This window comes from Solea solea, chromosome 15 (assembly GCF_958295425.1).
Source record: "Solea solea chromosome 15, fSolSol10.1, whole genome shotgun sequence".
Lineage (NCBI taxonomy): Eukaryota > Metazoa > Chordata > Actinopteri > Pleuronectiformes > Soleidae > Solea > Solea solea.
Window position 1 is genome coordinate 12510256 of NC_081148.1, and position 24908 is coordinate 12535163.

At 40.8% G+C, this 24908-nt stretch overlaps 1 protein-coding gene across 1 annotated transcript in view; it reads right to left on the reverse strand.

The window, feature by feature from the left end:
- Positions 1 to 10797: 10797 nt before the first annotated feature.
- vwc2 (von Willebrand factor C domain containing 2) overlaps positions 10798 to 24908 on the reverse strand; it is a 28427-nt gene continuing 14316 nt past the window's right edge. The window contains exon 4 of the mRNA XM_058650712.1: positions 10798 to 11624. Within this exon, the coding sequence (XP_058506695.1) occupies positions 11473 to 11624 (152 nt within the window). The 3' untranslated portion in view covers positions 10798 to 11472. The remainder of the gene's footprint in view (positions 11625 to 24908) is intronic.

Below are 24908 nucleotides of genomic sequence, written 5' to 3' on the forward strand. Positions count from 1 at the left end.
CATAAAGCTACAATAAAAGCACTACTAAAAAAAAAAAAAAGATTCCAAATTAAATATAAATACAAATAAAAAACATACAAGGCTCATTAAGCAGTATTAACGTAATTGCCAGCTTACAGCTCGTTATCTGCACACAGTGTCACACAACAATAACAAGTTGTGCCTGACATGATGTAAAAATGTATAATATAGATATAATCAGTTAGTTGATTAAAAATATCAGCTCTTAATACTTCATGATTGTTTTTTGAGTGTTGCTACCATGGATGGCATGTGAAATGAATTATGACAGACCACTTAAGTCTGGTTTTCTCCTCGGCTTCCAGCCCTTGTCTTCACTCAGGTTCACGCAGACATCAGAGGAGAGTGTGGCAGGTCATGACCTCTCTCCCTGGAGGTGTCCACAGAGCAGAGGTCCCATGATGCAAATCAATGGATTTCCATTGACATATGAGCACTATAGGTGTCCACCTTGGCTCCAGATCTCAGTTTATAACAGCAAAGACCTAACAGAGCCATGTTCCATGATGGAGTCAGGATGAAATGCTCAGCGAGGTGAAAAATCTAGCAGAAGGAGAATTTGAACATCCAGGCCTCAGTCCATTTCTGCCACCATTCACATACAACCTGTAGTTCAGGCCTCTGATTATGGCGTGAATGGAGTCATTATTGGCAGTGGTGAAATGGGGTGCGTGCGTGTGTGTTTTATGTGTGTATGTTCTTCAATGAGTATCTTTGTGAGGACCAAAACATTTATAAACCTAAGGGCCTGAGGACATTTTGGGAAAGTGAGGACATTTTGGGCTGGTCCTCGTGTTCTGTCACTTCTTAAAAAGGGTTAAGTTTGGTTTTAGGGTTAGGGTTACAACTGGGTTTAGGTTAGGTTAAGGGTAAGGGTTAAGGTTAGGCTTAGTTGTGATGGTTTGGGTAAGGATAAGGGGCTAGGGAATGCAATATGTCTATGAGTGTCCTCTCTATGAATGCAGCACAAGTGTGTGTGTGTGTGTGTGTGTGTGTGTGTGAGAGAGAGAGAGAGAGAGAGAGGGAGAGAGCGAGCGAGAGAGAGGAGGTCATAGATCTGCTGTCAGGTATAATGATGCAGTGAGTGTTGGTTTCTCAGAGACTGTGTTTTGTTTGCTGCTCAGATCAAATTACTAAGAGGCCACGTGACCTGCTTTGCTGTGGAGGTGTGCAGCCTCACATACCTTGGCATAAAATTAATATGTGGACATTTATTCACTATTTGCAACAGTAATGGGAAGCAAAAATCTAATAACCATCCCCTGGTATCTGCTTTGGACGTTGCACACCAAATGACTCACCTCTGAGGAGCAGACACGACTGATAATGTTTCCTCTGAGCTGCTTTCTTTTGGCAAAGAACAAATACTTATTCATCACACTGACCAAATGAAAATGTTTTGTCCATATTCAGTGGTGTCTCTTGTTGCTGGAATATTATTCAACACAAATGGGTTTCGGTGGCAAATAATAATGAGAAGATTTGCCCAAGCCTCAGGGCTTAGTGACCCTCCTGAGAGAAGCCTACAATCCTTGTTGAGATGTGTTACGCATTGTTTATTTCTCAATGAAAAAAAGAAAATGAAATTATATACTATTAAATTGAAGATTGCCGTTGTCTGCTCTTCTTCCAACTGACCACTAGATGGAGTAACAGAGCCTGAATTGTCAGATGATAAGACCACAAACAGGACTGAGAATGATGCACTTTAAAAATCTACTATAATATAATAATAACATTAATAGTAATAATAATAATTAGCCCATGTTGAAATGGTATGTTGACACCTTATGAGCTTAAATAACACTATTGTAATATAAACCTTTTTTCAATATCTCAGAAACACCTGAGACCCCTGAAGAAATAACTGAATGTTTTGGACGATAAACAGGACATTTTATGAATATACAGTATATATTAGTATATGGACAAAAATCACATGGATTCAAGTCATGCAATAACAAAGAGTGTATTTTGCTGCACAAATTGATTTGAAAGAGCCGCAATGTAGTGACCACAGCACACACAAAAACAGTGTTATCAGAACTTATATGTGCATAATTCTATATTAATTACTTTACACACAGACACAGGAGTAGCCTGTATGCACACTGCAGCCACTGTCCATGTGTTTGCCTCATGTAAACAGTGAAGGCAGCCTGGTTAGGTGGCACTTTTCCTTCACATTAATGTGTCACTGATGATGACAGTGATGCTAGCTGATGGATGATTTTTTTTTTTTACCCGGGCCGTCATTAGCAAATGTAAACAGCCAAGAGCGGTCGTGTTAAAAATAGCCTAATTAGAGTTATTCTGATGCCTGAGTGGTGAATATGTGCAGCTCCCACACAATGTTCCTCCATAAAAGAACACAAATGACACTTTTGAGCTGACTGTTTGACTCTCTTTTGAATACTACTCTCCAGATTAAAAGAAAAAAAAGATGAGAATTTGATGCATAAATCTTAGATCTCATGAGAGTTATCCTGATTGTATTGTCATGCTTGTAATAAATGAGGTAATACAGGTCCAGAAGTCCACATGATTTATTGCGTTGAGAATCCATTAATTATTCCCATTCCATATATATCTCTGTATTCCAAAATAAAAACCTTCCTTTGGATCCTCATTGTTCCATTGGATTTCACTATTGTTGCAAGAATTTAAATTCCTACCACAGCATTAGATATTTCTGGCATGAGGAGTCATTACCACTAAAACTGCCCTTGTTACTGAGTCCTGTGTGATCAGTCAATGTGTCTGTCATTCTCTAGACTTCTCCACAGTCTCAGAAATTATTTAAATCTCACATTTTACCCATGGTACCAGGCTAATTTCTAGAGGGCAGCATTCATTAATTTGGCATGGCACATACATCAGAGAGAAACTGTTGCTCTGGATGAAGAGGCATTGTTACAGCAGCTGCTGTCGTTGAGGCTGCGACTGTTGCTGCATGAGGTTGAAGCAAAGCAAAGTCACTATGGTGGTGTTGCTGCTGGCTGGAGACACTATGGCCTGATGCCGCTCTGGGCAGAGTATTATTTCTGTAAATCAGAAAACAGTGGTGAGGGTGACCCAAGATGACACCCCAGGATCAGAAAAGCAGGACCTAGAGGAGATTCTGCTGCATGGCATCGGTAATGGATCGACCGAGGGCAGAGAAGATGTAGCTGTATAAAAGCATTCTCCTGCACTGCAGGGGAGAGAAGTGGAGACTGACAATGATATAGACTACAGTTGTTTATGTTATTGACATGCAGTAAAGCATGAATGCATTAGAAACCTGCTGATGCATTTAGATCTTTATGAGGATTATAAACAGCTGTCTCTTTCTATAAGCATTATATATACCATGCAAGTAACAAAAAGGGCCTGATTCATGTCTGATGCTTAATTAATCCACTTCTATGAATACACTCACCGGCTACTTCTTTATGTATTATGTGTATTAAAGTGTCCTGTGGGGTTTTCTGCTGCTGTAGCCCATCTGTTCGATGTTGAGCATTAGAGATAGTCTTCTGTATGCTCTGGTTGTAACATGGTTGAACCCGTCTGGTCATTCTCCTCTGACCTCTGCCATCAACACGGCACTTTTGTGTGAAGAACTGCTGCTCACTGATAATTCTCCCACTTTCAGACCATTCTCTTTAAACCGCAGACATAATTGTGCGGGAAAATCCCAGTAGAGTTTCTGAAATTCTCAGACCAGCCCATCTGTCATTTAAATCTCCATTGACTTTTGACGTTTGAACTTCGACAGGTCATATTTACCATGTATGCATGCCTTGAGTTGCTGCCATATTGTGATAGGCTGATAAAAAACATTTGCCTTAATAAGCAGTTGAACAAGTGCCCCTTTTATAAAGTGGTTGCCAGTGTATATACAGTATGTATCTAATGTAAGTCATTATTAGCTTTGTATGGATGGTATTCAACACAAGCCATACAAACAGACTCACTCATGTCCAATTTGTAATGCATCCATTTCTAAGATTATGTCAATATGTCTTGTAAACTGACACAAATGCACGATCATATTTATAGCTTAAGTGCCCTGAGTCATAGCTCATAGCTCATATTCATCACACTGTAAATTTAGGCAGTGAATTGATCACTGCAGATGACTGTGCATGCTGTAGACTGGAGGGCAAATGAGCGGGCTGAAGTGAATTCTGTCTCATGTTGTGTGCAGCGTTCTCACCTTCTTGGAAGAATCCAAACAGAGACAGAGACAGAAGTAAATCTCCCATGTCCTCCGAGAGTGGCCGAAGGCTTTATTGTAGCAGTGCTTTCCTACCCTCTATTGCTGCTGCTCTCCGCTTGTCACACTCAGTTAGGTCAATGAAGTAATGAATATGCCGCTGTGCATTTTTCATGAGTGAGGTGGCAGTGAAAAATCTGCTCTTTACGATGCTTTTAATATGGAAGTTTTCACACACACACACACACACACACACACACTGCCCATGCATGAGCATGATGTTTAATCTTAGCATTCCCCAGGAGAGAGTCAGCACAACGCAATGTCACTTTCAGAGATGAATACATTGACTGGAGCAGATATACATGCAGCTGTTGTTATCGTGAGTGAGACAGATAACAGTGTCTGTCTGCTTTTGGAAAGATGGCAGTAAAAACTCTCAGTGCACAATGAGTCACCTCTTCAGGTCTCACAGCATTACAGTAATTAGTTAACATGGAAGCGCGCCCAGGAGTCCGTGGAATATAATAATAATCCAAAGCTGAGTGTTAATCAATAAAAGTGCCATTCAGAAATAATCAACAACCAAGTCATTATTGACAAACGAATACATTTTGGTATCTTTGTAATATTTTAAATGAACTTCTTAGATCATGAGAACATTAAAATCACTCTCTGGTGACACTATAATTGGTTTCTAAACGTGATTACAGAGGGTAACAACATCACAGACACTGTAGTGTATCTCAAATAGAAACTGTGATGTGATTTCTTTGTGTATTTGGGAGGAAATGAACACCCAATCAATTACATGCAGGTTATCTGTATTTTGTATTCACTATAATCACATTAACAGCTGTCAGCCTGAGTCAGCTCAAAAACCCAAAGGTCATGGTTTTGGGATTTTTTTTAACACACAGCATGAATGACGAGATAAGCAGAAAAGTAAAAAATATAGGTGAAAGTAAAGAATAAACAATGACATCAACAAAAACATTAAAATAATAGCTAAAACTTATTGATAAACTAAATATGTATGTGTTGTCAAATGCACCATGTTTGCAATGCAAGCAAGACAAAGCAATAATTGAGTGAGGAATTAAAAGTTAAATTAATATATGAACAGGAGATGATATATCACCCAAGGACAACTGGCGATGAGAAATGGATGTATAAATTGAAATTATTAGCAAAAATAATGAAGAAGAAGTTAATATTTCTCAAAATCATGATAAGTTCAAATATTTGGAAGGACGGTCAATGTTCTGCCAACCCACAGATAGTAGTTGAGAAAGCAAAATTCACTTAAGTATCTTAAAATAGAAGACCATCCAGTTTCACCTAACATCCACTATAAAATCCCGGAGGATGATGTTGATGAAAGTGCTGTATGTGTGGACTGTTATATATCATTATACTTTTAAGGATATTTCTGGCTCTGTTTCCAGTCGTCTCACAATGCCACACGGGACACCGCTCCACGCTTCAGCTTTTGATCTGTGTGCAGCAGCACACCTCCGATTTTCAATTACCAATAAGATGTTGCATTAGGCAAAGAAACACTGGGGTAATGGATTTTCTCTGTTGCTCGGAAAGATAGAATTGTCCTTAGAGACCTTAGTTTCCATTATTAAACCTCTACCACATTGCCTACCTGGGTTATTTCCACTATATCTACCCAAAAGGCTTTTAAATCTTAAACATCTAAGAAGCTCAAATTCGGTCACAGCCTCCGTTTCCTCTCTGACAGGTTAGGCTCTTCGTGTTTGCAACAAAGAAAAAGAAAAAAGAGTTGTTTGCATTGAGATCTTTGTTGTTTTCATACACAAAATATCTTAAGGGTAAGTGCAGCAGCATGTGAGGCACTTGTACTTGTTATAAAAAGTGTGTATGGATGAAGACCTGGATGATGAATCACCATACAAGAATATACACAACAGCAACAAAAACAAAAACAGCTAACCCCAGGATAAATGCTGTGTTTGTAAATCTAAAAAACTTAGTATTCTGCACAGCTGAAACAAAAGCTGCCTCTGCTATGATAACCTAACAATTCACAATGCTATCTCCCATCTGACAGCAACTTATGCAGATGTGCGAGGCTCAGCAGTGCTCCAGTGAATTGAACGCCCCTTAAAAAACTGTTCAACAAGCAGGTCACATTGGCATTGGCTGCATGCTGCAACATTGTCCTTTAAGATTCTTCAAGCCTTATCACTCACTTACCTGCCCTATCACGGCGTGTGATGAATGGGGCCAGACCGAACCTGCAGTCGCTGATCTAACCCATGTTGTCTGGAGAAAATTGGGGATTTGCTTTCTCCCAGGCTCAGATTACTTTTTAACACTAAAGCAGAGTCATGTATATAAGCTTCCTCTAATACCCAGCCGTCGTTAAGTGAGCCATATCTGCCAAAGGGCTGAATTTCCCCCCACAGATATACTGTATGTACGGCCACACAATTCAACAGTGTCATTCTCATCGGGAGACAAGACAAGGCAAAGAAGGTGAAATTGAAAATACGAATATCTGGCAAAGAGCTGAGAAGGAGGAGTGCGGCAGATATAATACCAAATCTATAAAGGACAATTTCAGGCCCCACACTCTGGAGACTCAGGCGCTCAATCATGAAGTAATTCACTCAGATTGATCAAGGAGTGTCGTAATCACATGGGAATGTTACATGTGGATGAGTCACAGAGCTGTGAGGAGATTCAAAGCTGGATTTAATGGATTTTGAGGTGATGTGTCTGGAAATCATCTCAGAAGGTGCAAATGGAATCCTCAAAGCATTTTACCAGCGTTTAGCAGCTGTCCAGTGATATTAATGTTCAGAACAGTGGAATTTAGACGAATAAAGACGCTAAAAGAGAAACAGAGGGCTGTAATTTATTCTGTAGCCTCACAGCAGACGTTCAAAGGGCCTGGCTCTAAAAAAGGAGTGATCATAAATCTACTAATGAAGGGGGCTGTTGATAAAAAAAAGTCCCACATTAAGCAGAAACTCTACACGCACTTACAGATAACTGGCCTTTTATTTCAACTAATTTAGTTTGAAAGCTCACGGCTCCCTCAGAAATTGACATCAAATGGTGCAAATGTGACATAACTGTTAATTTCTGTTTGAAAAGAAATAGACAACAAATAAAAATAATTAATAATGAATTGAAAGGTAATGAAAGGTAATCATCACAGCATTATGTGCCAGTAATGTAGTGCTCACCGTCCTGGACAGACAGACTCGTAAAATGCACTTTGACCTTTTGCATTTGTCTCTGTAGTGTGAGCACATCGGGCATTTTTCCCTCTGCTACATCTTTGTCTCATGAAGCTTTTCATGCTTTTCGTAAGAGTGCAGACACACAGGACCATTGACTCCAGCTCACAGTTGTGTGAGCAAAATCATAAACCGGTGCTTTGAAAGCTTGATATTGAAGTTGACGCTGACACGATTTCATCTTTTTTTTTATTCTGCACTTATAAGTTACTTGAGCCGCTTGTGTGTGTGCGTGTGTGTGTGTGTGTGTGTGTGTGTGTGTGTGTGGACTGAGGGTTTTTTCTTGAGAAATCCTTAAAGCCTGACCCATATTAATTGAAGAGTTTTCCTACCACAGTCCAAAAACATGCTGATTTGGAAAATTGGACACTCGAAATTGAATTGTAGGTGTGAGAGTGGATGGTTGTTTGTCTCTATGTGGTCCTGTGATGGATGGATTGGAGACCTGTCCAGGGTGTGACCCCACCTTTTGCCCTATATAAAATGAGATTAGCACCAGCGCCCGCTGCAACCTATTGGCTGAGAAAGATATCAAAGAAGTCAGGAAAATATTATTAAGTTCTTAAGTCTCAGAATATATAACCTATATTAGTTTCTTTATCATTCTCTGTTTGACATTTAGCAAAGAATAAGTTAAAAATGCATGAATTATAAACATTGTTGAACAGTTTTAAAACAACCAGAGCTGTCCCTAAGCTAAAATGGTTACATTCCATTTCTACCGTCAAATCAAGAGACGTCTTCTTCTTTCGTTTGGGTACAGGCCGTGCGTCCCATTTAGACGGTCCATGATAACATTGTCTGCGGTCCGGTCCTCTGCAACACACTCGCAAGCCGCAGGAGGAGCCAGGCCCCAACTGTGCACTGATGAGCGGAGGCGCCTGAGACTGATCACTTAACACAACAGTTAAATCAACACAACAATCAAATCTTGCTCTACAACCTTTTCTCTGAGGCTGCACTGATGACACAATGTTTCCATGCTCACAGGGAGAAATAATAATAATAGTGCTAATAGAAATAATACAGTGCTTATGTTTAAAAAGCTTGAAGATGTAACAGATGTGCATGAACACGACATGAATAATAAAGTGTATTTTAGATTCAGAGTCATTTTGGTTAAAGTATGGTCTTCACTAATCTTCAAGGACCAATATCGCTTGGTTTCACTCCTTTTGTATTTGTGAGTCTCACTGTAATGCTGCATGTGCTTGAAGCTTTCAGCTTCCTGTTGTTGACCAGAGGGTATATGATGTTTTCATCTGAAATGACAGAGCTGGCCCGTTGCTATAAAGTAATCATGAATTTCATCACCTATTGTAATATGAATATACGGCTCAGTACAGCAGCCTAATTATAGCATTGGGAAGACCAAGTGCAAAGGCTTGTGGGTTTCTCCAAGAGATGTGTCCAATTAATGACGTGTGTTTGAAGGAGCTAGTTACCACTGCTGGGAGTTTTATGTCGAAGTAAAAGACACAGCACTGTTTCTGATGAGTAGACTTTATCACCAGGTTTAATCACGTCTTTCTTCTCTTCAATCAAACACACAACTGTTGTTGAGTGAGTGCTGGAATATGATCTAACGACATTTGTAAATGTTAATGGCCTCGACAAAGCAGATAGGTGTGACAGAGAACCTCTCTGGTAAGAGTCATTACTTTTTAAGCTGAGACACAGCAGGTGTGGCACTTGCGAACGTAGACAATAATGGAGTATTATGTTGCAAAATGGAGAAAATACTATGTATTTATTCATTTATTGTGATGTATGCATCACGACTGACGTCCAAATCAATTTCCACAAGGAGACTATACCTTATATTCTTACCAAGAGAGACAGCACGGTAGTGATATCTTAAAATAGTAGAAACCTGGGGAGAAAGAACTGAGCACATTAAAATGAGCTCTTTATAAAATAAGTGAAGAGAGAAAATTCCCACAATCATTTGCCACTTGTATGCACGGGCACAAGTCTCGCTTTCCTCGAATGAAGGGGTCTGGACTGCGAGTCACAGAAACAGGGGAGTTGAAGCTGTCGAGAAAACCTAATAGATGTGTGCCACTGCTCCCCTGCTGCTCTCGGAGATGCCTGCTATGTAGCATGTACATGCATTTAGGCTTATTTACCTCAATCCTGGTGGCTGGCTTGGAGGCACGTTTCCCTGCTGGAGGTGCAAGAGGTGCAACTTCGTTGTCTGGCAACCCCTTGATCAAAGTGTTTCGAGGCGTGGCCAGTGCATTGCAAAGGGTGACACAGAGATCAGCACACCACAAATGCAAAACGATAACAGGGAAAAACAGACACACACAGCATCTGCCTGCCATTATCATACCCTGCCCTTCAGTGTTTATTACCTAGACTTGAATTATTAATCATCATTTTTCATCTGCTGGTCTGTGGGCCCCATGGCTCTTCCAGATACATGCATTAATTATATTTCATCCTCAAATTGAAAACAATGATATGATATAAAAAAAAAAATTACCTTTCAGTTTTTAGATTTCGGAAACAAATTGGGATCAGTGACATTGAAGAGTCCAGTCTGGCCTTTATTAATGTAGCTAAAACACTTCTATCCTCTCATGTTTAAAATGTGATGCTAATAGCTCTTGGAAATGACTTCAAAGTATGACTAATAACCAACAGCTCTTCAAATATTTACCTGTAGCCTTCCTGAAACACATTCCACCCCACAACATCAAAACGAAAAAATGCTTACATCTAAAACATGGATTTATTAAAGTTTGTCACACCCCCAGACACCGAGATAGCTTAGATCTTGTTCAGTCATTCATCGATTTATCCTCCACATGAGGGTGTTGGAGGGCTGGAGCCAAACCCAGCCGACATCTGGTTCACCATTGACAGGTCACCCGTCCATTCCAGGGCCTGATATCTTTTGTGGCTATTGTATACAAGAAAGGATAAAGTTCTTCTTTGTTTTCTTTGTCTTTCTTTAACTGGTTTGTCCATTTGGGCTGCTGTTAAACATGGTGGCCCAAAATGGTTGCATCCAAAAAACAAGACCCTTAACTAACGTATATGTAACATTGTTACTCTAAGGCTACAACAAACTAAATTTTTTTAATTTCAACGTGATAATACACTAGACAAGATATAGTAGTGTGTTCAACACTGGATTACAAACAAAGGCAAATGAAAGGGGCTAAAGTGGAACAACTGCTCATGTAAGGTGTTTTGGTATTTCAGGGTAAAATGTGTTGATTGATATCTGACATCTGAGGGCTGGATTGAGGTTGATAACAAATAACAAAAAAGTACAAATTGAACATCTACCAAGCACAGATTGGCATTTATTTGAAACATGAACACAGTACTAAGAGAAATACAAAAAGCACTTTCAAATCAAAACACACTTGAACATCCAAAAAAAGATAAGAAAACAAGAAACAGTCAAGTGCTCTTGAATGTTCCCTTTTCTCCTTTTGTTTTTATCTCTGTACTTGATCATCCAGCACAGCAAGTCTTTCCTCATCCCTTTGAAACGGATCACACGCGTCTAGTCTGCACTTTGGTGGTAGAGGAGCAGGTGTCAGGATTTCTGTGATGACACCACATGTTGAGACATTGAGGTTTTTCACCTTCAAAAACAGCTGTGTGTGTTCTGTACATTCTATTATTTTATTGACCTCTGCTCCGATACATTGCTTATTAAAATACAGAGGCTATAAAAAATATTTTTTTTCACTAGTTAAGCATTTATGACCCCTATATTTGTAAGTACTCATAAATAATTTCATACATAGATAAATAGATATTCTGTGTGTGGATTATAAACTTTCAGAAAAGCTTTTTTTCTGTAATGCAGGAGTGACCAGGGTATAAATGTTGAATTGCTTGAGGGCTGCTGTCCGACCCTGATGTCCGGTAGACTGGGTGAAAGGCTGAGTTTACATGCGGACCGGCGCTGGTGTTGTGTGCCAATGTCCCCTCTCATTGTGCCAGTCTTTAGCTCCGCTGGCACTCGTTCTTACTGCAGGTGGCCTGACGCTCAATCTGCCATGTGCCCTCCTCGTATGTGCAGTAGCAGATTGTACACTCATCAATCTTCACCTCACGGCCGGCTGGTATGACTGTTGTGTCCGCGTAGCAATTTGGTCCTGTGGGTGGTACGAGAGACAAAACAGGAAAACTCTTTAGACTGACTGTATGCACTGTTTCCTGTTGTCCTGCGTTGATGCCAATGTCCATTTATGTAGCACTTAGTCAAACAAAGCAATGCAAATCAAAGTGCTTCACACGATAAGACAAAACCACCGACAGTCACCACCCACCGCGGAGACAAAAAATTCAAACCTGTGTTATTGAGCTTGCACTCGTCTGTGGTACACGACTACAACTATGAACGCCAAGGACGACATTCAAAGTGGAAAAACACAGTTTAAGGACCTAACAAACAGTTCAAAGTCATATTCCTTTGTGCTGCTCCAAAGATCCCAATCTATTTGAAACTGCACTTGTCAATCTGAACGCAGGTGATTTATGAAATATGACAGTCCTTAAATCCTGCTGTTGCTTGTTCTTTTCAGTCTGTCAACCCACCAGTGACACTGAACATTGGTATTAGAAGCATCAATGCATGGACTCAGACTAACAGCATATTATATCTGCATGTACGTGACCTATGCTGCCAGGTTATTGTGTAACTGAAACATGTTGATAAATACACACATGAAAAGACATTGTAAACATTAAAACCTTAGCTCAAATATTTAATCACAGTTTCTTGGTCTGGTATGACAAGTGGTTTATACGTTTATGTTAAATAATATGCTGTATTAAAGAGATAAAGTGCAGTTGTATGAGGGACTGTGACATATTACCAACACTGAGTTTTCTAAGTGCGCTTCCTTTTGCATGGACCCGTCTGGGTGCCTCAATCTCACTCTCACTGTTACCATGACTGCCGTCAAGGACTGAGGACACAACATATTTTAGCCAGTCAACAAAAGGTTCACCTAATAAATATCAGCGTCTGCGTATAGGTCTGCAATATCTTAAGAACATGGTTGCTGCTTTTTGTCACCATTAGACTGCCCTTTTCAGCTGAGGTTTGTAAACCAGTCTTTCTCAGTTCTCAGTGTGTGCTACTGAGCTAAATCTAAGAGGAGTTATCTTAACATATTTAAACTTACTGATGAAGGCAGCAGTGGATTAACAACTACTTTGTGCTTCAGTGTAAAATCACAGACTTTCTAAAAAGTGTTAGGCAAAAACCTATGCCATTAGTGTTTGTAGCGTTAATAATGGCATAACTAGTGAGTATTAACATGTACAGATTAAAATGCCTAAAGGCTAGTTAGTTAATCTCTTTTTCACATAAAAATGTGCATGTCCTGTATACCTGAGGGTTTTCTCTGAGTTCTCCGGTTTCCTCCCTCAGTCCAAAAACATGTAGATTTGGCGATTAGGCAAATTGGACACTCTAAATTGACTCTAGGTGTGAATGTGAGAGTGGATGGTTGTTTGTCTCTATGTGGCCCTGTGATGGACTGGTGACCTGTCCAGGGTGTACCCCACCAGTGCCCCCCAGCAGAATATGAGTGAGTGAATGTATACCTGAGATTTTTTTTTTAACACCATTCACCTTGCCAGTGATAGTCATTTTTTGTTCTCCATCCCTGCATCCCACAAAAAATGTGATATGTCACAGAAAACACAATTTGAGGGAGCTGGAAGAGAAAAAACCCAACTGTGGAGTTCATGTCACAATGTTCACTTTTTCAAACAATCTTTCTTGTTTCCTACAAACATTAATGGCTAATGGCCAGAGGGTGAATGCACATTGTAGCGTTGGGCCAGAAATGACCTATCTCCACCAAAAATGAAGCAGAAAATAAGAAATGAACGTGCTCTCCCAGGTCCTGATCTGAAGCTAATAAAAACCTGTGTGCGTTGCAGAGTAATTTAACCCAAGAGTCAATGATGATTAAACACATTTGCACTAGAGAAATAAAACATTTAAACCCAAGATTAAATTTAACAGCGCAATAAATACCAGAGTTTTAAGTCCAGAAGCCCCATGTTTTCAGGTTGTCGGTTCACCTGTTCCATTCTTATAAATACAAGAATATTTTGGAGGGAACCAAAATGACACCTGCTGCAATCACATTGAGTTGAGCACAGTTAGTTATTTTCACTTTCATTTTCCTTTGAGATCATTTCATAACATCTCAGTGAAGTTAAATGTAGTCAGTCATAGAAGACCAAACTGATCTTCATTTCATTTCTCTCAGTGGAAAATGAGCTCACATCTGGGCTTTCATTGATTCTTTTCTAAAACAGTGCTCCGGTTATCAGAATATAAGAGGCACAGAAAATTAATAGATACACAAGACAAGCAGCAGGATTTATGAACAGTCTGCTGCTGGCAGTGTCCATGGCCTTTTCTGCCAGGATTTAACTCAGGGTGAAACCAACACTGTTCACAGATAGAGCAAAAACAATAAACAATTTTCAATTGGGCCATTTAAAGTTGGAAATTGCCAGTGGTTTCATATCTGCCTATAAAAATAGATTTTCCACTGGCAATCGTTAACATGCTCAAAATCCACCGGCTGACCATTCATGGTTTATGCAGGGAAGCATTTTTCATTTAGCTCTAGCTCCCAGGAGAGACGCATGCTGGGATTACAGTGATTACGCTGCAGATTCATATGATTAACTCTTTTGCCGTTTTGTTCAGTAATTCTACACATTAAAACCAATCTTTTTGTTTTATTTTGGACTCGGTGTGTCTGATTGAATTATAGGTCTGCACACAAGACCTTTTTTAATATTTTGTTCCACACTCCTCGCGACTGGCTGCACTACATCTTCACTACATCTACACATCTTATTTTTACTTTTATTCTATTCTCACCTTTCTTAACTGAGCTGTTGTGAATGTGTGTTTCCCCCCTGGGGGAGGAATAAAGTCATTCAATTCAATTCAATACAACGAAAGCATAAATCTTAGTCAAGGCAGCTCATCTCCATATGTAATGCCAAGGTAGGATCTCACAGTGGAATTGTTCATAAAAACCAAATTAAGAACTGTTTTGCGGTTCTTTAATACAGTTCTTAAGTGCACCCAAAGGTACTGCTCTTTTTATTATTTGGGAGTAAATTGGCTAACTAATGGAAATTTTGATGTTTAGGTAGAAGTAGTTAGGAGGAGAGCACTGTAAGGAGCCCAGAGACATGCAAAAAAATCAACCACCCACCAGAGGAGCCTTATTTTGTTATTTTGTGTCCACTTGCCAAGCCCTCAATTCCAAATGTAAGTGTGTTCCCCTTAGAATTACAGTACTTTCTTTGGTACTAGTGATGTGGAATGGGAACGTGTTTGTTCCGTGAACGTGTCTCTGCCCATGACCAATGGCTGGGATAAGTCCTCATAAATCATCCATTATCTTTAAAGCTGCACAGCAAAATATAAACAGAGGGAATTGCTTCCACCACATCAGGTAGAGCATTACAATAGCTATTTCCCTCATACTAATAAGGTCTTGAGCCGCTCTGTTGTATAATTAAGATGCTGATAAATAGACTTTCAGCTGCAGCCACTGCATTTCGCTGGACGGTAGCGCCCAGAAGCAGCAAGACAGCACATCAATCAATGAGAGCAGTTTGCAGAGGCCTGTCAATATGTCAACCCTAACACATTTGTAAGTCTTCAGATGAACACACACACCCCCTTTCTGAATAACAACTCATCCTGTGGCCCAGACCACTGTCGCCACTGATTCATCATCATTAGCAGCATTTAGAGCACAGTGTGTAAAATAAAACACGCGTATGTCAGGGATATGCTGGGAAAGAAGACGGGGGGGAATAAAATAATCATGCACTTTACAGAATAAATCAAAAGTACCTCCTCCTGGAGCCAGGATTAAACCACAGCTTGTCAGCCAGTCATTTACGGTTGCCTGACATTCATTTGTGCTAATTAATGCATGGATTTGGCACCACCACCACCGCCACACCACCATTATGCTGCCATTCATAGCACACCCACCTATTTGCCGTTGCCTCATTAATATAATATATTCTCATCTCACAATCACTCTGTGTGGCAGAAAAAGATTTTTATGGGCTCCACAAGAGCTTTTCAATGACACACACAGAGGCAGAGACAAATGGACTGTGCATGTGCATAAACAGTTGGACCTAAACTGTCACTACAGCATGTTAGAAGTTGGCACAAGCAGCTTGTGAAAAAGATAGCCATTAGCACCTGTGGCTTTTGGCTCCAATGCCAGATAATGGACAAGGAAATGAGGACACATGCTAATCATCACACCCCACAATTCTGAAATGTTAAAAACCTGCAGCGCTCCATTAAAGGGTAATGGAAGAAGAATAAGAATGGCAGAAATTACTTATCTTAATGCATTTCTTGAGTACATTTGCATTATAAAAGTAAAATTAAACTGACCTTGCCTTGTAAAGACAGGAAGCAGGAGAACTTTGTAAGGAGACACTCTCATTTCACAACAATATGAATAATTTCTTTCAGAGAAGCTGCGTGAATCAAGTTCATTGTTTCAAATGTGGGGGGAAAAGGTGCATTTTGATGAAAGTGCCACATCATGTGAACGTTTCTTTGCATATGTTGTCTTCAGCTGCTGGGTCGACTGACAAATCTTTGTGGCTCAACAACCCAGCTGCACACAAGCAGCACAACTGTCATAACCAATGTCCTTCACAGGGAAGCAGCCACAAACCTTCCCCAGTCAGCACCACGGAGCCCAGGTGACAGGCTTTAGTTTACTGGAAGACTTTCATTTACTTCAACCTCATAAACCCAGTTTATGCTTTGACGTCACTCACATTTTTGTTCATCTCTTCTTTCTGGATCTGCACTGTGAAAAATGTATTTGGACGTTGCGTTAACAATGACTTTTATTCAGAGGAAAAATGGGAAAATAAGACCTGAGCAGACAAAAGCCATTCAGTGACCCAAACGACTCTAACTGCTATGACATAATGTGACAAATAATTACTGACCTTTGTCTGTGACGTCCGGCAAAGAAACATGGCCTTTAGATAATCAATTATACCATTGTCCTTAAAGATTTGAACCAAAGGATGATAAAGTGTCATTTTTACCTTTTGTGAATTTATTACATGATGCAAAATTGCCCACTTTTTCTTTCCAGGTTATCAAAAAATTAAGTCCAGATCCAGACGGGCTAAAGAACTGTATCTTCCACAGAGTCTCAAATTTTTGTCGACTGTTAAACTGTGGGCTCCATCCATTCATTTTCTACTGCTTTATCCTCCACATGAAGGTCGTGGGGGGTGCTGTGCCAATCTCAGCTGAAATAGGGCGATAGGCGGGGTCACACCCTGGACAGTCCGCCAGTTCATCGCAGGGTCACATCGACAAACAACCATTCACTCTCACACTCACAAATATGGTCAATTTAGAGTGTCCAATTTACCTAATCTGGAACCCGGAGAAGACCCACGCACACACAGGGAGAACATGCAAACTCCATGCAGAAAGGCCCTTGTAAGGAACCAGGTCAAAAACCTTGTGTGAAATGTGAAGTCACGGATGTATAGAAGAAAGGATCACTCCAAATATTGATGCTAACAGCCGTAAAATGAATGCACGTTATACGGTTGCACAGGGAATGGTACATCTCTGGTAAACAAGAGAGCAGATGATGATGAAATTATCACGTTAACCTGGGTCTTACATTCCCACTGACACTGAATAGAGCTGAAGCCGATAAAACCCTGTGTGCATTGAGGAGACATTTGACTCAGGAGCGAATGCAGAGTAAAGACGACTCATTTTAACCCGGGATTAAATGGGTTTTGGATTGGTGGGAATAGGGCTTATGTCTAGCTATGAATATCGATGCGTTGCCCGTGTGTCTTTCTTATATTTTGATAACAAACTGCTGCTAGATCTCGATTTTTAACTGTCTGTCTAAAAGAAAATTGTTGTTCTCCAACCAGACCAAAGAAATGGGATTCCTGTGTTAAATAAATTATTATTATTTTTCTACAGGGTGTATCTTGCCCTTTGCCCCGTGACCCTCATGTAGAGGATAGAGTGGTAGTCCATGAATGAGTGAGTGAGTGAGTGAGTGAGTGAGTGTTTGAGTTGGTTTATGATCTGGTATGATCTACAGCACATGGCCTAAAGTGCAAAGTGCAATAGGATGTGTCCAACTCCACTTTTGTTAGTTTGATAGAAAATGGAAATATGAAGCAGAAAATCGCCATTTAGTCCATTTAAACAATGTTTAGCCTGTTTAAATGTTGTCAGTTCTTGGACTGACTCAAAAAATACAATAATTACGTCATTAGATTAAATATTTTTTTAAAAGGCATCTGAAATTCCAGTGCTGCTTTGTTGGTCTGGTCCTGACTGCCTCACTGTTTCCACCCCTCTTGTATACACTGAATGTTAATGGATCAGTTTATTTCCACGTCATTTTTTCATATAAAAGAACAATTTCCAAATGTTCACTTCTCAAACATCTCTGTAACAACAATAATAATCATGAAAACTCGAAACAAACTTGCATAACCAATCATAACAAATAATAAATAAACTAAACTAAATCTCTGGCAGGGAGTCTCAGGACTGTTGTCCCTTCTGTTTTCAGCTAAGAATCTGGAACAGTTAAAAAGAGGATCCCAAGGTACTAACAGGGTTATATGGGAATAAATGACCGGTAATATACTGAGGTGCCAGACCATTAAATGCTAAATTAAAATAAACTTAAAATCAATTCTAAATTGAAAAGGATGTCCATTGTTGTTCTGGTAGTAAATGTTGATTATTTCAGCTAATTTTAAAGTACATTTGCCACATGTAAAATAAGATAAACATGTGCCATGTAAGAAGATTGGTAAGAAGAATGATTAGTACCAAGCTCTGTTTGGTCAACTATTCCTTATTCATAGATGGCAAACTACACTATTTCATCAGCATATAACAACTTCCCTTTTACTCATGAGCTTTTTGATGTGTTACTAAGAAAAAAAAAAAGAAAAAAAAAACCCTCTCCACATTTTAAAATGCCCTCTATGATTCATGCCTGCTCTAATTTAAATGAGTCTCTATCCCTCTTGGCAACCAGGCTATGACGTCTTGTGTTGCTCTGTATGAAGTGATGTTATCACAGCCCCCCCTCCCCAGATTAGTGTTGACCCTAATGTCTGAGTCTTGAAGAGCCCCACTTGTTTTCTCATGCGTTGCCAAGGCGATACCCTGCAAGAGCAAAGGACAAAAGGGAGGGAGGATACATCTGAGGTGGCAAGGAGAGAAGCGTCTCCTTCATTGATTTGTTTCACCTAAGCATTCTTCTAAAAAAACAGATGCTGTGAGAGGAAAAACTTGGCTGTGATATTGCAAACACGGCCATGTCCTTTACCTGCATGTCAAAGAAAGGAAAATAACACATTATAAATATTAGCATCCGTAAAAACTCCTCTAGAAAGAGCAGGTTTTTTTTTTTAATTTCCGCCCCTCTTTGTCCTGTATTGATGAGGTGTTCTTCAGTGAATCAATATTGTTTAATTAAACCTTGTTAAGGCAAAAGAGCGATACAGTCACAATAGTATGAAACCATTTTATTGCCATATGTTCTACTGCTTTAAGATAACAAGTAAGAACCTGCCTCCATTCACAGCCGGTCTTTGATATTCATGAACAACTGTCTGTGGTGGATGTAAGCGATACCTCTCACTTTCATCTTCCTCCCCTGGCTCTTCCGCAAGTGTCTGCATGCATACAAGCTGAATAACACACTGAGAGAGGGTGCAGCGCCATAAGCATTGATTCTGCGTGTGTGAAAAGGCCAAGATAATGCCTGTGCATAATTGATGAATTTATCAAACGCTGAAAAACTTTATTTCAATTTATGTCAGCGATGAGGAAAACTGTTCAGAGGAGGAGGAGGAGGCCTGTTATCTGGGAAATGAGGGTAAAAAAAACAAATGACTTGTTGAATGAGACACTAATAGATCTAAAGTTTTCCATTTTCTGTACTTTCATTTGCAACTTGACTGTGAAACTCCACGACTTTCTTCCCTCCCGTGATCACATTTACACATCTGGATAATTAATTTGTTCCCATTAATGAGCTGAGCTTTGATGTTACCCTTCGCGTGCACCAGAGTTCCTGGGAGCATCTGCCTGCACCTCAAACAACATCTGCAGAAAAGGCAAACAACAGAAGGAGCTTCCAGACAACCTCCCCTAACCTCGTTTGCCTTCATCAGCATGTATCATGTATCAACAGTGACGAGATTGGAAATGAAAAATCATTGATCCTCATCGTTTTAATCACAGGGTCTGTGATACCTGGAAAAGGTAAAACATGATAAAAGTGTCAAGTGTCAGTGTCGTATAGAGTGACGTTTCTCTTTACACCATTTTCTTTATTATTGTACTAATGTCTTGCACTTGTTCCTTAAGCTTTTATTATTCAAACACTACTTTTACAGCTCTGTTTTTCATTCATTATTGTTATTATTCTGATTTTCCTGCAACCTCCCTCTTGTTTTTCACTTGCATCTGCATGACCAACCAGCCCGACTCACCGGGAAGCAGATAAATGATCTCGTTATCACATGAAAACAAGTTCTGTTATCTCGTGATAGCACATTAATTTATCTCGTTGTCACGAGATAAAATTCACGAGATAAAATATGTAGTAGCAACCATGGCTGTTCTCTGCCTCCAGAACTAATGACAATGGTGGTGGTGTTCCGTCTCCAGTATGTCTGTCACGATTCACACACAGGTGAAAAAAACACCACGGGGTGAAACAACCACTGGGACTGGAAATTATGCTGGTCAACTTTTTTTTGAGGCTTCCCTCTGGTTTAAATTTCCATGTATATCCACTCATTTAACTGTGTTTAAGGCTTCATGGAGAAGTTTGGCGATTCAGACGGTGTTTACAGATTGTGTTTACATAGTGACTGCTCCGCCAGCTACTGTTCATCAAATCAGAGCCAGAAATATTACTAGACCAAAAAGAGGATGTCAAATACATACTGATTTGCTGTTTAATAATCAGTGAGATGCTGATATGCACACCTATCCTGAATATCTGAGAGGAAAAACATGCGAGATTTGAGAAATAAAGTCTAAAATCTCTGGCAACTAACTATTTATTTTGAACAGATATTTTTTGTTGCAGTAACTTTAAAAACTGTAGCCTGACTGCTGCACAAATGAAGCATAAATGATGCCAATGGCTATTACTGCATCTTCACAAATACCACTGAGCACTTTTAGATTACTCAAGTGTGAGGCTGAGCTGACAGAGGGTGCATTACGATGTAGGAAATGTGGTTAATTATACCCTACCGGTGAATGTGTAAAAGTAAATTATATCAGCCAGGGAAAGATACGCTTTGCACAAGAGAGAAATACAAACCAGGAGATTGTGAATTTCAGTCTCGACAATGAGGCTGGGAAACACTGCAGCCTTCCACAACCCAACTCCTTGACCATTTCCATGGACCTTGTAAGCTTGTGGTTAGTCATGTTCATGGTGTCCTTGCTGCTAAGAACCTAGACGTGATATTTGTCTATAACCCACAGAGGCTAATTATTTAGCAAACTGGCAGGAACTCCAAAGGCATAATTACAAAGGGCTCAAGCCTTTGGGGAAATCAACATCATTTTCGTTGGATGTATCATAAAATTACAAACAAAAATGTTGCAACTCATGAACAGACTTCAAACAAGTCTGAGGGATGAGGTTGTGAATACCACAAAGAGTGGGTCAGTCAAAGTGGCAAACTTGTAAACACAACTCCATTAGAGGGAAGCATATTGTATACCACCTGTTCGTGGTTCAAGAAGAAAAATGACCTTTTCTCGTTAGTGTCAGATGAGTGACAGTCAGAAGTACACGTTTGCATGTGCACATAAAAAGGGGATGTTAACTACAACTCCCATGGTGCAATTTGTCAAGAAAGATCAAGTCACCAAGTCTGAATCCTGAACAGTGAGCCACCACCAGTGCAGTGTGGTGCAGAGAAAAGCCTGCAATACAGTCTGGGAAATTACTTTTCAAACTTTTGTGGTCACGGCCAATTTAATTAATTCTGCAACTATGACACCAGAGTTTGTTCAAAAACATTTCTTTAATTTGCTGCAATTTATTTGAGCCTGGATTTTCCTCCACAGCAACAGTGACCAAAGCTTTTCAAGTGGCCACAGTAAACAAAGAAGACATAATTCAGATTTATAGCAACAGCAACACAAAAAGCAATGGCAATACTCGGGTAAGAGCAGAGGAGGGGGGCTGTGTGTTTATGTGCATAACGAGTGGTGTGGCAGCAGCAGGATCATTGACACACACTGTTCTCCTGATATAGAGGTTCTGGCAGTCTCGTGCAGACCTTTTTATCTCCCGAGGGAGTTCACTGTGGTCATTGTGGTAGCTGTTTACATCCCACCAGATGCTAACGTTAGCACAGCCCTCAGCTTTCTGCTTGCCATCATCAACAAACAGCAGCTTGCACACCCTGATGGAGTCCTCGTTGTTGCCGGTGATTTCAACAAAGCATCTTTAAAGACTGTGTTACCCAAATTCGTTCAGTTTGTGAAGTTTGCCACCAGAGGGGATAGTAAGTTGGACCATGTTTACTCCAACATAAAACATGCATACAAAGCTACTCCCCTCCCCCACCTGGCTGGATCTGACCACCTCTGCATGTCCCTCACCCCCACTTACACCCCCCTGCTGAGGAAGACAAAGCCTCAAACAAAGACAATAAAAACTTGGCCAGAGGGAGCCCTCTCTCAACTACAGGACTGCTTCTCCACCACTCTATGGGATTTATTCTCAAGCCACAACCTCCAGGAGTACACAGACACTGTACTCTGCTACATAAAAAACTGTATTGACACTGTCACCGTCAACAAAAGGGTCAGGGTTTTTCCAAATCAAAAACCCTGGATGAACAGCAAAGTGCAGTCCCTCTTAAAAAGCCGAAACGCCGCCTTCAAGTCAGGGGACAGGGCCCTGTACAGCGTTGCCAGGTCAGACCTGAAGAGAGGAATCAGGGAAGCCAAGGCGGCATATAAGAGGAAAATTGAGGACCATTTTGCTGTGAAGGATCCCAGAAGAATGTGGCAGGGAATAAATCACATTACAAACTATAGAAGCAGTAACCAGGCGACTGCTAGGACTGATGCCTCGCTGGCAGAGGAACTAAACAGCTTCTTTGCCCGCTTTGAGACAGACAGGCCCTCAGCAGCTTCAGCAGCCACAGCACCCCCACCCCTCCCCAGCACTGGCATGATGACACTTCAGGAGCATGAAGTGAGACATGTGCTGAGGACTGTGAACCCCAGGAAGGCGGCTGGCCCCGATGGAATACCCGGCAAGGTACTCAAAGCTTGTGCCGACCAACTGACTGGAGTCTTCACAAACATATTCAACCTGTCCCTGGCGCAGGCCATCATCCCACCCTGCCTCAAAACTTCCACATTAATTCCCGTTCCCAAGAAGACAGCAGTGCACAGCCTCAACGACTACAGACCTGTTGCACTTACGCCTGTAGTCATGAAGTGCTTTGAGAGGCTGGTCTCCCAGCACATCAGGGCCTGTCTGTCTCCCACATTAGACCCACACCAGTTTGCCTACAGGGCAAACCGATCCACGGAGGACGCTATCACTATAGCGCTCCACGCCGCGCTGAGTCACCTGGAGCACCGGGGGAGCTATGTCAGAATGCTCTTCCTGGACTTCAGCTCAGCCTTCAACCACATCCTACCGGAGATCCTGGTGCAGAAGCTCTCACACCTGGGTCTCTCCAACCAAACCTGCCTTTGGATTAAGGACTTCCTGTCAGATCGTCCTCAGTCAGTCAGACTTGGTCCACACCTCTCCAGCACCATCACACTCAGCACCGGCTCCCCACAAGGATGTGTATTGAGCCCCCTCCTCTTTACTCTCTACACACACGACTGCTCCCCGACCCATCTCTCTAACAGCATCATAAAGTTTGCGGATGATACCACCGTAGTCGGGCTCATTTCAGATGGTGACGAGTCTGACTACAGAGATGAGGTCAACAGACTAACAGCGTGGTGTTCAGTTAATAACCTCAAACTGAACACCACAAAAACAAAAGAAATAATACTGGACTTCAGAAAGAGCAGAGCAGCCCCGACCCCACTGCACATAAATGGGGACTTAGTGGAAAGAGTCCACTCCATCAGGTTTCTGGGCGTGCAGATATCTGACAACCTCTCCTGGACTGTCAACACCACGGCGGTGGTAAAGAAGGCCCAGCAGCGTCTCCACTTCCTGAGAGTGCTCAGGAGAAACAACCTGGAGGAGAGGCTGCTTGTAACCTTCTACAACGCCACCATTGAGAGCATCCTGACGTACTGCATTACAGCGTGGTTCGCAGGGTGCTCTGCAGCAGACAGGAGAGCGCTACAGAGGATCATAAACACAGCCCAGAGGATCACGGGGTGCTCTCTGCCTAACCTGGAGACTATTGCCAGCTCTCGCTACCGAAGCAGAGCTGGAAACATCATCAAGGACTCCTTCCACCCAGCTAACTACCTGTTCCACCTGTTACCCTCGGGCAGGCGGTACAGATCCCACAGAACCAGGACAAACAGGCTCAGGGATAGCTTCTTTCCCAGAGCCATCACAGAACTAAATAAATAAACAAAAGCAATTTTTTTTATAGTGCAATAATCTGATGCTAGTGCAATAATCTGATGCTCAGTCACTTTGTTTACACAAAAACAGGACAATCACTTCTCTCTGCTGCTATATTTGTTATCTTGCTGCTATATTTTGTTATCTGCTGCTATATTTTGTTATCTCACGTTAATGTGTACATAGTCATAGTTTCTGGAAAAATGCAAATAACATTTCTTATTCTTATTTTATTGTTAATATTTTTATTTCTCTTTTAAAATTGTTATTTATAATTTGTATTTTGCACCAAGGGAGTGGCACCCAAATTTCGTTGTCCACAAAATAACGACAATAAAGGCTATTCTATTCTATTCTTGTTACATTATCCGTGTAGCTACACTGAGAACGTAATCACAAGATGAAGAAAAAAAGAAATCATATAATTAATGGTGTCTCCTTTTTAACACCCTGCACCTGATACAAGCAGACATATTTCAGACTCTATGCCCCCAGTTTATAGACAGACCAGCTGGAGCCACAGAAGACATTATGTAAGTCTGAACTCATGAGGAGTAAACTGGTCTTTATACGGAAATTCGCGCAGATCCTCTTTTACCACGTAGTCCCAAAAGACTACGACAATTCACGTAAATCAGTAGCAGTGAAAGTGTGTTCGTTGCTTAGACATAGTAAGCTCTGTTTATTGAATGGTAATGTGTGGTAATAGGGGACTGATGCTATATCCTAAAA